The 15,123-nt window shown below is 50.1% G+C and overlaps 1 protein-coding gene across 1 annotated transcript in view; it reads right to left on the bottom strand.

Annotated features, from left to right (window-relative positions):
* Window positions 1–3,858: 3,858 nt before the first annotated feature.
* LOC120843048 overlaps window positions 3,859–15,123 on the bottom strand; it is a 30,238-nt gene continuing 18,973 nt past the window's right edge. The window contains exons 3-5 of the mRNA XM_040214255.1: window positions 14,375–14,516; window positions 4,871–5,252; window positions 3,859–4,117 (exon numbers count right to left, since the gene is read on the bottom strand). Coding sequence (XP_040070189.1) covers window positions 3,860–4,117; window positions 4,871–5,252; window positions 14,375–14,516 — 782 coding nt within the window. The 3' untranslated portion in view covers window position 3,859. The remainder of the gene's footprint in view (window positions 4,118–4,870; window positions 5,253–14,374; window positions 14,517–15,123) is intronic.

The raw sequence follows: 15,123 nt of genomic DNA on the forward strand, positions 1-15,123 counted from the left end.
GAGGCACGGGTGCAAAGGGCTCGAGACAGAACGCACCGACGAAACAGGTCTGCGATGTATACTGATGTAAATATCTCATATTGTAAATAGTGTCCGCTGTAAATAAATAGACCGATCTCACCAAGCGTTCTACGCATGCGTGACGCCGCCATAACTGCAGTTCGTAAGAGGCAGACGCCACGTCACGAGATAGCTCATGCCGCCTCGTGCTCTGCTCGCGCACACCTCCAGCAGGGATACCGCGCGTGCAGAAAGACTATCCCACGATGCATGTCGGCAGCGGTGGCAGCGGTGGCGTACTCAAACTAGCTGGTGAGATCGGTCTATTGAAGAGACCTCTGGTTACTTCAGGTGAATGGAGTATTGGCGACGTGCGCGATCAAATGTGTTGCTCTGGCCGACCCGCCGCAAATGGCATAATTCTGACTATGAGGTCAGCAAACAATTCCTCGTTGGCGGAAATAAGAGTAATGTAAGAACTTCAATTTTGACGCTGTAGCCAGTGCTGCATTCAGAGCGGAATCAATTCAACCTTCCACTATGCTAATTATATACACCATCGAACTTATTGTTCGCAAGGTAATGACGTCTCACGAGGGAACCATTGGAAGGCGTCACCAAAATATCGCACCGCTAATAGCGCACACCAGCTCGGTGCACGTGGAGCGAAAGCCCGCGCTACAGAACACAAGGATGCTGGGTTCAATCCCCAACCCTGCTCATTTTGATCTGGATGATCATCGTTCCGGCCTGCGATCGTTTATCACTACTGCGTAGTGCACGTTAAAAACCTCAGGCTAGCGGTTGTACGGCACTGTCTAGACTACTCATCTACACCTGAGACACCGGACGTTCATCGGGGCTGGCTAACTTCCCGCAGTATAAACCAGACGTGTACAGAACAAATACTCTACTCAAGTTACTGTATCTTAAATATTTTGGGGAGTAACTTGGTAACTTGCAAATACATTCTATATTCAGTACTCAGCAGACAAACTCAGAAGTGCTGAAAACTCCTACATTATGGAGCATGGTTTCCGCGCTTTTCGAGATGACTAATTCCCGCATCCTGGGTTGTGAAGGCCGCCTACCAGGACATGCATTTATAAAGGTTGCAGCAGCGTGGCCAAACTCACTTCACTGTTTTGTCGTATATGACGCCTTTTTCAGGTAAGACATAAAACAAACAGAAAAGAAAGACATTGCCTCTTTCACTTTTTCCAAAGGCGTTCTAACTGCATAGCATTTTAATCGGGTCTCTTCACACCCCTCTTATAGTGGGCAAATTAATGATTTCAATGTCGGGCACATTGCGAGGGCTCAGTGAATAAATGGCGTCACAACGTCTCGTGACACTACGGCGCCGTGCGACAGTATGGTGCGACGTGACATCCTGTTATTACGTGACGTGACGAAATCACATAATTCTGTCACCTCACGTCTCGTGACGGGACGTCAAGTTGTCAGGTCACCTGACAACGTATACACCTGACGTCACGTTACCACGTCACAATATCGTGTATTGCTGTCAATTGAAGTCGCGTGACGTCACGGTATCCCGTCATGTCACCTGACGTGACCACTTGACATCAAGCTACGATGCCACATCGCGGTGTCAAATAACATGACGTACGTGGTCAAGTGAGTTTGCGTTACGTGGAACTATGAGCTCTCCTGTAACGAGGACGTGTCACGTGTTGTGCGTCATGAAAGATCATGGTGTATCATGATGTCAGTGTGCCGTGGCGTCATGTTGAAACGCGACAAGGACGCCTAACTTGAGGCCTGACGTCAGAATCAACGAATGAGACGAGCAAATACAAAGTGATGTCAGAGTTGACGAATAGCGTAGATGAAAATGATGTCAGCACAGAGCTTTGTTCTCAGTGGGTTTTTTTTTTCCTTAATGAAAGAGCTGCGCGAATGCCTTGCTACTTAAGGATTAAGTTGCTCCAGCAACAGCATTTCTGTCGGGAGCTCGTGCCGAGAGAGTTCCCTCCTTGACTCGTAAAACCTGCTAGATTTTCCCGTTCCTTGTGCATAAAGTTATTTACAGAGCATCATCAACGAAGCCATCGGGAGTCCGCGGCGCCTCAGTAAGAAAAAAATCACCATCAACATTTACTGGGGATTTTTCCCCCACCATTAAAACAGCTGGAGATGGCGTCGTCCGACAGTTGAAGTTGCTGCGCATTCTGCATATCGTGGTAGTCATTGTCGCACACCATCTTCTTTTGTCACCGGAGCGCCGGGAACATTCTCACCAGCTCTCGGTGGAGTGGGAGGTGTTTAGATAATACTACCTGCCGGCTAACTTCATTGCACACGGTGTTTGGGAATCAGCCAGCCACTGTTCCAGAGAGAGAGACACGAAACTTTCGATCCCTTTTCAACTCTGGAAAAAAAACTTTACTTCAGCATCAAACGTTACGGGGAATTCAAACCGGCGAGAAGGGGAAAGAGAGAGCACGGTGTCGAGTGGCCAGAAGCCGCCCCTCCGTGGCGCAGCTGGGGCTGTTTACAAAAGGGCCCGTGGTTGCCTGCCAGTTCGCGGGTGGCTCGGTGGAAAGCTCCCGCTGGGTCATAAATTTCCGGAGCCCTCGAAGAAAGAGCATTGGTTCCTAGAAACACAAGGACATGACGGAACGAATACGCATGCCGACTGTGAAAGCAACGCACACAAAATACAACATGGGGATTACCATGCATCCGCGAGGTCACACAGGTGGCCTCCACACGCGCGACGTATGCAGCTCTCTCCGGAGAAAAACTCTGTCGTATGAAAACCGCGCCGTTCACACACTTGCGACCGAGTACAACCGAGAGAGACAAGACCGGTTTCTAAGCCTCTTGCGAGGTCTTAGGACCGGGTGCGCTGCTCAGGAGCTCGTCCTAACATGTCGCAAGAGGCTTAAACACCGGTCCTGTCTCTCTCTGTCCTACTCGGGGGCAATTATGTGAACGGCTTTTTTGCCCGCGTCAGTCAACGAGCGCCCACTGAATAGGGAAGTCCTACAGCTTTATCACCTTCTGAAACGCTAATGACCTCCCCTGCTGCTCTACAAACGACCGATGTAATCAAAACAACCTCACCGTTCGATCGGAACGACAATCGACTCTGATTTCGCCGCTTCGAGTCGCCCTGGCGAAACCAGAAGCCGGGAGGGACGGAGAGGGAGAGTAGCCTTCGTCGCTCTGAATCCGTCGTCACGATTTTCGCGGACGGAGACTTCACTGAATATGCGCCGGTGGTCACAAATTTTAGATCGCGGAACCAAGTAATTGTTTTACCAAAGGCTTTTTCTTAATATAGCTTCTCGAGTGATGCTTCATCAAAACCATGCGGTAGCCATTGTCGAAGAGGGGACCAAGACTTTGACATGGGATTAACTCCACTGAGAGCAACGAACTGCCCGAGGAACAAACAGCTCGAACTATCGATTTTGAATAGAGGGCGGTATGGTCGTGGGGACGAACAAGGGTGATTTTTCATTTTACGCGCCACGTTTCAATAGTGCGTTTCTATGACAAGCCGAAATACATTCATCGCTTAGAAGCATGTCTTCGATGATATCAAAAGTTTTACTAATTTCGTTTGCTTTATTATTGCGAGCGATGTCTTCTAAGATGGGTATTGTATACTGCACGAAGATTTTCACGATACCCCCCCCCCCCCCCCCCCCCCTTAGGCTTTCCATGTAATAAAAAGGATATGCCTTACGCACGCCTAGAGAGCGAATGCGTACCGAGAACCTGAGCACAGCCTTCATTAGTCTTACCGTTGCGGAAGTTTAAGAGGCATTTTATTGCGTCGAAAGCGCCCACCTGCTTATTAAGTTTACCCAAATAATCGAGACCTTCAAACAGTTTCCATTATTTTGCCCTTCAGAGTGTCTGTCACGTCGTTTGAGTAGATGTCAGACTCCGGCACGTTGACTTTCGTGAATACACCAGACATTTGGAAGTGCACGTGCCTGGCGCCTACTACTTGCAGTTCCTTGTTGGCAAGGGCGAGGTAAGTCGCTGGCAAGATGAGAATGTTGGTGTCTTGCAGAGCTCGGTCGATCTTCATAGCAAAGTATCCACTAATGGTCACATTACAGGTCCAGGGAATATCCTGAAAAGGAAAAGAAAAACATTCGTAGTCATAAATCTTAGGTGAGACATTTGTGGCACCCTTGAAAAATCTATCTCAAAAAGCCTGTTTTTTGTGGGTTTTGTCTGCCTGAATGCGGTGTCTCAATGATGTGCAAGCACTACCGTCCGTGTAATTGACGTACGTAAAAAATCGATGCTGCGTTTTTCAATTTTTCACTCATCCCTTCAGTAGAGTCATTAAAATTTAGATAAAAATATTGGATGTCCTAGCAATACAGGTTATGATTACGACGTTACCTTTGTTTGTGTTTCAGTAACATGAAACTGGGAACATACCAACCTTCAAACGTCATTTTTCAAATGAAAATCTGATTTAGATTTTTCCCTAGATAATATTATAATCAACACTTGTTTCCTCCTGTATAAAGAACTCGCAATCTATTTTTTTTTTATAATGATAGCCAGAACTGTTACGTAGCTTTTCGTGTAGGGAACGTTAATACAAAATAATCTCAATTTAATCACAATATGAAAGAGTAATATGTTTAGGAAACAATGATGAAGAAACACTATTGATGGCGGCATAGAAATATTTGATCGGAGAGACGTAGATTCGGAGCAATAAAAAACAACCTACAATGATAAAAATAAACAGAACTTGTAATGTAAATAATGCATATGGTTTGTTACTCATAAACATCCATTTCTACCCTCACCTACTTTAGAAGGGTGGCAGGGGCAGCCTGGCTAAAAATGAAAATAAATCACTCACTGTTGTGGCGGTGTTGGCGTACCAGAGTACTTCGACGGTCTTGTTAGGAAAAACGTTGACTCCCGTGGCGATTTCAAAGGTCTTGAGTTTCGTCTGAGTGTCAGTCGAGGCGGTTTCTTTCTCGTACTTAGTGCCGACTGTGGCACTGAGTCCAAATTTATCTTTAAATCCGACACCTCCCGACACCTCAAGGCCAACGCTGAATCCTTGTTTCACTGTGGTAGATGTTTTTTCTTTGCGAATGGTAGTGTGCGTGACGGTGTACGTTTGGTTTTTTTTCGCTTTGTTTTCATAGAGATTGGCGTACAGAAGAGTGCGGATAGTGTTTCTTGGTATTGGCTTCCCCAGTTTTATATGGTCCATGTCCACTTTTAGATAAAATCTGCGAAATAAAAGACACCATCGAATCGATCCAAGTATACATTTTAAAACAAACGAAGCAATTAATAAACCGTTGATCAGTGACTGAGCAAATTTTGTACCATTGCTGGCAATACAGGCGTGGGCAAGACAAAAGCTATCGGCGAGCCTTAATTTATTTTTTAGAGCGCAGCTCTTAGGCGCCAGTTTCCGGCTTGAGCGGCGTCCCTGTCGGCGTCGACATCGGCGTAACCGCGCTGTGCATTATGGGAAGTTTCCCATAATCACGTCACGTGTGACGTCACGAGGGTCCCTCGTGATGTCACCGCGCGGTCATGGGTAAATTTCCCCACTAAATTTAGCGGAAAAATATCTTCGCTAAATTCAGCGGGAAAATGTCCCCGCTAAATTTAGCGGAAAAAATCCCCGCTAAATTCAGCGGAAACATTTTCTCGCTAAATTCAACTGAAAAATTTCCCTTCTAAATTTAGCGGAAGTATATCCCTGCTAGATTTCGCGGAAAAATTTCCCCGCTAAATTTAGCCAAAATTTTCCCCGATAGCGAAAGAAATTACCCGCTAAGTTTAGCGAAGAAGTGTACCTAAATTCAGCGGGAAAAAAAATTCACCCCTAAGCTTATCGGAAAAATGTTTCCGCTAAGTTGAGCAAAATATTTTTCCGCCAAATTTAGCGAAAATTTCTCGCCAAATGGGATAGGAGCAGGAGAGGACAGTACGGATAAGGAAAAGGGGCATACCCTCTTTTCCGTTCCTTCCCCTCATCCTCCTCAGGAGCTGCACTCTAATTAGGCGTTACAGGAGATTGTAAAGGTCTGTCATTTTTTATCGCAAAATGTTCAATATCTTTCTCTGTGTATAGCGGTACCATGGCGACCAATCTGAGTGTGAACGGCGCTTCGTGTGACCCAAGGTAGTACCGGTGCCCTCTGTCGAATGCTCCGTATAGATAGACACTTTGCGGATGAATCGTGGCCTCCAACGAAAGTTGCGCCACTCTGCACTTTCGGATCGTCTGCTAGAGTCACCGGCAGCTTTAGAGACGCGGGGTGTGGCGAACGCCGTGACGGTGCATGTTTGGTGCTGGTTGATTGGCTGATGGGATGCTGCATCGGCTGCGGTTGAACCTGATCTCAAAGAGAGTAAAGTCCCTAGATACTTCTTTTACAAGTAACGACAACCAATACAAATGACAAAGCACATTTCGCTGGTACAAAATGGGGCCATTCAGGTTATACCTCTGCTGTGCGCCGGCATTCGCTTCCTAAAACCTGCACCGTCACGCAGTCCGCGCTTCAAAGAATGTCGCTCTTTGTAGGAAGCTCTTATATAGAAACTTTAGAGTACACAAAGTCCCTAGATAAGAGCTCCCTACAAGTAGCGACATTCTTTGAAGCGCCGACTGCGTGACGGTGCAGGTTTTAGGAAGTGAATGGCAGCGCACAGCAGACGTTTGAACTGAATGACATCATTTTGTTCCAGAGGAAATTGCTTTGTCATTTGCGTTGGTTGTCGTTACTTGTAAAAGTAATATCAAGGGACTTTAAGCGCATAGTTTCGCGGGCGATGCGGCGCGGCATTTACTCACAGTGATCCTGACAGTACGTGTTCTGAGCTGAACATCTCAGTTTTTAAAGGGGCTATGCAACGATATTCACATCGAATGTTTTTCACTTTGCACGAGCTTACTGGCACTGGTGGGACTCAAGGATACTTGCACGCAACGCCACTGGCCAAGAGACTTTGTTGCGGTGTAATTTCAAGGAGAAAAGCGAACGTTTTCATTCGATCTCTCCTGCGGAAAACTGGATGACGTAGCTGGGCGGTCGCAGTACCTCCCAGTGACGATATTTCATTAAGGCCCATAGGTTGGACCCGAGCATTGCGTGGACACTCGATTTGGCCTCGTGTTAATCATTAACTCGAGAAGCATTCGGGTGTAGTAGCCCGTGTCTCATCGCTCGAATAACCGAACCATAGCAACGTTCGCATCTCAGCACGTGTCCCGTACTTTGCCAACCCCGTGGCTATGAGCAACATTGGCGGCATATTGCCGCGACCAGGGCTGAGAAAGCAACGCTCGGTAACGGACCTCCAGAAAGTTCTCGTTTATTCATGTACCGCACGTAACTTCTATCATTTATTCCTGCTTTTGTTTTCTAGAAAGTGCGTGTTCATTCTCGCCCGATCACGCGACGCTCGAGCCGCTTTCGCCGAATCTTCGAGATAGCGACGCACTCTAGATAAGAGGCCGCCCGCGACCTTGTCGAGTCAGTTTCGCTTCAGCGTTCGACCTTGCTGCTTCGCCGCCTTCGACGCCCGCGACGCTCTGTTGTTATTTTTCTATTTCCTTTTATTTTTGGCACAAGTTCGCCACATTAAACGTCTATTTCTTTCTGTGTATTTATTGTTTCTTTTGGTCACCACCCGTGACATTTTGGTGGAGGTGCGGGGTACCGCATGCCCCTGCCGCGTACCCCTCCGAGGGCCCGCAGTCCAAGTCCGACGCCTAGCCCACGAAGAACCAACGAAAGCACTTCCGAGATCCGGTTCAGTCGTCGCACCCAAGGCCTACACCCGGAATTCGGACCTCTGCCGCCCAAGACTAAGCAGCCAACGAGACCAACGATGGACAGCCAGTCGTCCCAGAACCCGTCCACCGCCAGCGTCGTCGTCCTGCCCGTCGCACCCCGGACTCCGACGCCTTTCCACGGGGAGATCCACGAAGACATCGAAGACTGGCTGCGACACTACGAACGTGTAGCCCGCCACAACGGATGGACGACTGAGCAGTGCCTCCACAACCTTTACTTCTCGCTTGAAGGCACTGCGAGGCACTGGTTTGAAAACCACGAAGCCTCCTTCCCCACATGGGAGTCCTGCGTCGCCGAACTCAAACGAACATTCATTAACCACCATCGTCGCCAGCGAGCAGAGGACCTGCTTCAAACAAGGGTGCAGGGCCCCAATGAAAGCCTGACCAGCTTTGTAGAGGATGTTCTGCGTCTAAGTGCCCGAGCAGACCCGGAGGCCGCTGAGGAAAAGAAACTTCGAATCCTCATGCGAGGCGTCAAGGCAGAAATTTTTGGAGGCCTGGTTCGCAATCCCCCGACGACCGTCGATGCATTTGTGAGTGAAGCCACGAACATCGAGCGCGCACTGACGGCCCGAGCAAGCCACTACCACCGACTCGCCGGCGCGCCTACTTCTCCAACCGTCGCAGCTACACTTCCGGACCTGAGCACCACCGGTGTCGACAGCCTTCGGGATATCGTCCGGGATATCGTCCGGGAAGAGCTCCGGAAGATTCTACCTGCTGCAGATCGCCCAGCCTCACTCTCACTCGCCGACGTCGTCCGAGAGGAAGTTCACCGAGCTTTCCATCCCGAGGTTGCCGTCACCGCAACAGCACAGCAGGAGCCAGCCGTAAGCTACGCCGAAATGCTCCGCCGAGCACCATCTGCACCGCGTCCGCACATGGCGCCTCCCCGACGTGTGCTTCCAGAGCCGCAGCATTCCCGACGCCAGGAAGATCGGGCACACGTTCGTCCAGAACAAGTTGCGCCAAGGAAGACCGACGTGTGGAGGACGGCTGATCGACGCCCGTTGTGCTACCACTGCGGGGAAGCCGACCATATCTACCGACGATGCCCCTACCGCCAGCTCGGCCTACGAGGGTTCGCGCCCAACGACCCTCGACCACGTCTTGGAGAGCGACCTCGGGACATCGAGGACTACCTCCGCCGCTCTTCAACTCCTGAGTCGTCTCCCCGCCGAGTATTCCGTTCGCCATCTCCCCGACGCTCGCCATCCCCCTTCCGCCGGTCTCGCCGAGACAGCCTGTCACCCATTGCGTCCCGTCGGGAAAACTAGGCGCGGCAATGCCGGGAGGTGGTGTTGCCGAAGACGAACGATGCCAAGATCCTCCAAGATCGTCGGAGCTCTCCCACTCTAACGCCGCAACGCCCCGAAACGACGTTTCTGTAACAGTGTCGAATAACCTCAACGTTATCATCGACGGCCACGACGCGACAGCACTCGTCGACACCGGAGCGGATTACTCCGTTTTGAGTGGGAGACTCTCTCGTCGCCTTCGGAAAGTTACGACGTCGTGGGATGGACCACAGATACGAACCGCCGGCGGACACCTCATCACGCCTGTCGGCAGGTGCACTGCTCGCGTTGAGATCCACGGTGAAACCTGCCCTGTCAAGTTCGTCGTTCTGCAAGACTGTTCGAGAGACGTCATTCTCGGAATGGACTTTTTGTGTGAATACGGCGCCATCATCGACCTTGGGGAGAACAAGCTGACGCTTCGGAAACCTGTTCCCTCGGCGGAAGATCCCAAAGCGACGTTAGCTGCAGTGCGAGTCCTTACCAGCCACGTAAACCTGCCGCCGCTGTCCAGTGTCTTTGTCCCCGTCGGGACCGACGAAGCCACCTGCGGGATAGCACTGTTGGAAGGAAGCGTCCAACTTCTCCTTGGACGAGGGATTGGTATTGCAAGAGGCGTAACCGAGCTCCAGGACGGGCGTACCGTAGCCCTTGTCACCAACTTCCGGCAAGAGTCGCAGCACCTTACAAAGGGTACAGCTGTGGGCTACGTCGAGGAAATTCAGGACTCGGCCGCCATCGCCGTGATCTCAGAAGACGCCTCTCCGACGCACCACAAGGGAACCACGCCGTCAAAGCTCGACATCGACCCATCCCTCCCAGGCCCACAACGACGACAGCTGAATGACGTTCTCGCTGAGTTCAGTGAGTGCTTCGCCACATCGTCAAGGCTACGCCAAACAGCGGTTGCGAAGCATCGAATTGTTACTGACGATGACGTGCCCCCTATTCATCAGTCGCCGTACCGAGTTTCGGTGAAGGAGAGGGAAACCATCCAGAAACAAGTTCAAGAAATGCTTGACGACGATATTATTCAGCCTTCAAGCAGTCCGTGGGCCTCTCCAGTCGTGCTGGTGAAGAAGAAAGACGGAACCCTTAGGTTCTGCGTGGACTACAGGCGGCTGAACGCTGTTACAAAGAAAGATGTCTATCCGCTTCCCCGCATAGATGACACCCTCGACCATTTACGCCACACCCGGTACTTTTCGTCGATGGACTTGAAGAGTGGCTACTGGCAGATTGAGGTCGATGAACGGGACCGCGAGAAGACTGCCTTTGTCACGCCCGATGGACTTTACGAGTTCAAGGTGATGCCCTTCGGACTCTGTACGGCGCCGGCGACTTTCCAGCGGGTCATGGATACTGTACTAACGGGACTGAAGTGGCAGAGCTGCCTCGTTTACCTGGATGACGTCGTCGTTTTTTCGCACGACTTCGACGAGCACTTGAAACGGCTTAGGGCCGTGCTCCAAGCCATCAAGACCGCAGGGCTCACACTCAAGCCAACGAAGTGCCGCTTCGCCTACGCCGAACTTAAGTTCCTTGGTCATGTCGTTAGTAGCGAAGGAGTACGCCCTGACCCCGCGAAGACATCCGCCGTAGCCGAATTCCCTCGACCATCGGACAAGAAGGCCATCCGCAGATTCCTGGGGCTGTGCGCGTACTACAGGCGCTTCGTTCAAGATTTCGCAAAAATTTCGGCGCCCCTCACACATCTTACGAAAGACGCCGTGAAGTTTCACTGGGCAGAAGAACAAGAACGGGCGTTCGACGAACTGAAACAAAGACTTCAGACACCTCCGATCCTCGGACATTTCGACCAGCACGCCGAAACCGAAATTCACACGGACGCAAGTAACTCCGGCCTTGGTGCGGTATTGGTACAGCTACAGGAAGGCACGGAGCGAGTTATTGCCTACGCAAGTCGGACACTGTCAAAAGCGGAGAAAAATTACTCCACGACGGAAAAAGAATGTCTCGCGGTTGTATGGGCGATCACAAAGTTTCGTCCGTACATATACGGGAACCCGTTCCGGGTGGTCACAGACCACCACTCGCTCTGTTGGCTTGCAAACCTCAAAGACCCTTCAGGACGCCTGGCTCGATGGAGTCTTCGACTGCAAGAATTTGACATGACCGTAGTCTACAAGTCAGGACGGAAACATAGCGACGCCGACTGCTTGTCCAGAGCCCCCGTCGAAACGCCAGACTGTACCGACGTGGATGATGACGAGTGTTTCCTAGGTGCCGTGGACACCAACGACATGGCAAAACTTCAACGAGACGATCCGGAGCTCCGCGCCCTGATTGAGCATTTAGAAGGACGAGGAAGTACCGTTTCTCGTGTCTTTTCACGAGTCCTGCCGACCTTCGCTATTCGAAGAGGTGTACTTTATAAGAAAAATTTTGGAACCAGTAATTCGTCGTGGCTTCTGGTAGTCCCCACCAGCCTTCGAGAAGAGATTCTTCAAGCCTGCCACGACGACCCAACTTCAGGACACCTCGGTTACAGCCGAACACTAGCCCGAATACGTGAAAAATACTACTGGCCCAAGCTGCCGAAAACCGTCCATCTCTACACGCGATCGTGCCATGAGTGCCAGCGACGCAAGAAACCGCCGTCAAAGCCAGCAGGTCGCCTTCAGCCGATTCCCCCTCCAACCAAACCGTTCCAGCAAATTGGAATGGATTTGCTGGGCCCTTTTCCACCGTCGACCCTGGGAAACCGCTGGATAATCGTCGCCACAGATTATCTTACGCGTTACGCCGAGGCGAAAGCCCTTCCTTCGGGGACTGCTGTCGAAGTCGCGAAGTTCTTCATCGAGTCCATCGTCCTCCGGCATGGCGCCCCCGAAGTCCTGATCACAGACCGAGGGTCATCGTTCATGGCGCAGTTAACCCAGGAGATCCTTCGTCTAAGCCAGACGGACCACCGTCGGACAACTGCATACCATCCGCAGACAAACGGGTTGACGGAGCGGCTCAACAAGACCATCGCCGACATGATCTCCATGTACGTCGACGTGGAGCACAAGACATGGGACGAGGTATTGCCATACGTCACATTTGCCTACAATACGGCCGTACAAGAGACCACAAGAGTGACGCCCTTCCAGCTGGTGTATGGCCGGAAGGTGACGACTATGCTAGACTCAATGTTGCCGCACGATCCAGTCGACGACGGAAGCGATGACGCCCAGGTGGTTGCTCAACGGGCAGAAGAGGTCCGCCAACTGGCAAGACTACGAATTCAAGACCAGCAACATGTCGACGCCGGCCGATACAATCTTCGCCGGCGTGACGCCCACTCTCAACCCGGAGACCGGGTATGGGTGTGGACACCAATACGGCGCCGCGGTCTCAGCGAGAAGCTTCTCAAGCGCTACTTTGGACCCTACAAGGTGCTTCGCCGTCTCGGGGACTTAAACTACGAAGTCCTTCCCGACGGAACCCGCCCATCTGCAAGACGTCAGCCGCGACCCGAGGTAGTGCACGTCGTCCGGCTGAAGCCGTATTACGAACGATAGGACTCTCCACTCTCGTCGACGAGTGAACTGTGGACTGTGAACTCCGGCTAGCAATTCTGCTGTCCTTTTGTTTTTTTTTTGTTTTCCGTTTTTGTGCTGCATCGGGACGATGCACTTTTAAAGGGGGGGATAATGCCGCGACCAGGGCTGAGAAAGCAACGCTCGGTAACGGACCTCCAGAAAGTTCTCGTTTATTCATGTACCGCACGTAACTTCTATCATTTATTCCTGCTTTTGTTTTCTAGAAAGTGCGTGTTCATTCTCGCCCGATCACGCGACGCTCGAGCCGCTTTCGCCGAATCTTCGAGATAGCGACGCACTCTAGATAAGAGGCCGCCCGCGACCTTGTCGAGTCAGTTTCGCTTCAGCGTTCGACCTTGCTGCTTCGCCGCCTTCGACGCCCGCGACGCTCTGTTGTTATTTTTCTATTTCCTTTTATTTTTGGCACAAGTTCGCCACATTAAACGTCTATTTCTTTCAGTGTATTTATTGTTTCTTTTGGTCACCACCCGTGACAATATTATCGGCTCCGAATTACGTGGCCGCTTGTTCTGGCTGCGAGTTGAGGGGGTGAACGGTGCTCGTTTTTAGAGCAGAGCTGTTAAGGGCTAGTTTCCCCAGGATCATGTCCGCCGGATTAGAAAGGAAGACAGCGAACTCTGGACAGCTACCGCCACCTAGGAGCGACGGCGGCAACCAGACAAGTGGTTGCCGTCGTCGCTCATAGATGGCGGCAACCTTTCTTCGGGAGAAGAGCGGCAGTGGAACGAGCGGCGACTTGCGCAGCAGCGCGAATAGTTCCGCAACTGCCGCGAAGCCGCTATCACCTAAAGTTCCACTGCGTCGAGCGCTTCAGATTCCCTTACGAAAGAAGAGCAGATCGCTCGCCTGGAAATCCACACCACCGAGAACAGAAGCTATAGCTGCGATGCTCTTCCTTCTTCGCCGGAGTGAAAAGGCTGAAAGTTTTTTCTTTAATTTTTTTTCTGCGACTTCGATTGCGTCTGGTGAAAACTGAACGGGTGTTTTACAGGTCATTAACGTCGCCCTACCGAAAAACCCATCATACTTTTTCGCTCTCTGGATTATTGAACTGAAAAACTATCTGGACTCTATCTGGATTTCATGTTTTCCAAAAAATTATTCCTTCGTCTGCAATTTCTTTGGGGTTTCCAGAAACAATACCAGTAGTGAAACGTTATACTGGGTTTTTCGGTGGGCAGGAATCCGTTCTAAGCGGTATTTGCGCAAGTACAAAAAATCGTTGCATCGCCCCTTTAAGTTCTGCCTTCTGCATTTCTTGGTCCCCCCCCCCCCCCCCCCCCCCCCCTTTCCGACCGATTCTTTTCAGCATAAATCAAGATGCGGCCGACGCTGCGACGTAACGGGACAAATCGGGTAGCATCAAAAGTACAAGTTACTAGGCCTATTTTTAGTTAGGATTGGTTCGGCGATGTTAGAACACGTACTGATACATGACGAACACCGTGATTATGCGCTTTTGTCGCTGTCTGATTGGTCCATCAGCTCGTATTGTCGGCTGTGTCTGGACCTAAAGAAAAACCAAGTAAAGGAGGAGACACCGCCTGCTGAAGCACTTCATTGATAACACCGCGATGAAAGGCTTCCAAAGAAACATACGCGTAACATAAAAATGTCGTAATATCCGTTCATTTGTTTAAAAGTTTAGTATAAGGTTTAGATACTTTTTAGTGGCGACCCATTGTTTCAATTCTTCACGCTCCGACGTCGTGTCAGTCCAGATCACGATGACTTGGTAGACTTCTTCAAAAACTTTAACGAACTTTTTCACTGCAGTGTCGAGATTGAAGACCTTCGGGGTGTCTTCTGTAGAGGAGAGAAGAAACTTCAATTAAATTGAATTCGTATATTTATTGCGATCTGACATATGGGTGACGGAGACGGAGAAAAAGCTGCAGTAGTGCAGACTGACAAAGCCCCTAACCCCCTACTAACCGATCGGCCGACAGAAAAAAAAAAAAAAAAACTAAATGAAAGGACGAAAGAAATAATCGCTGCAATGCAAGAGAAAACATTAAATGTTTTAGGCGAATATTTTGCGTATTGTTTTCGTATTAAGCGCGCCAAGGCAAGCATTTTGGTCTTCTAAAAATTTCGTTCTGTTAGTAGCGTATATTGTACCATTTGAAGCCCGTAGTTTGTTCTAGGACGGGGCACTCTCAAGGATCCAGCACTACGTATTCCATATTCAATATTTTTTACACTTAGTTTAGAAATTCGTAATAAAGAGGAGGCCGAGGTGTTTCGATTTACATACCTCAAGAATGTATCTTAATATACGGTGCCATCATCGAATTTAGAGAAAGAGTGAGAAAGAGAGAGAGAGATCATTTTGCGAGTTTGGTAAAAGTTCATGTTAAAAAATGAAAGACGTTTACAAATCTCTAATGCGACACTGGAGAGTAGCTTTTGA

This window comes from Ixodes scapularis, unplaced genomic scaffold (assembly GCF_016920785.2).
Source record: "Ixodes scapularis isolate PalLabHiFi unplaced genomic scaffold, ASM1692078v2 PGA_scaffold13__105_contigs__length_92229423, whole genome shotgun sequence".
Classification (NCBI taxonomy): domain Eukaryota; kingdom Metazoa; phylum Arthropoda; class Arachnida; order Ixodida; family Ixodidae; genus Ixodes; species Ixodes scapularis.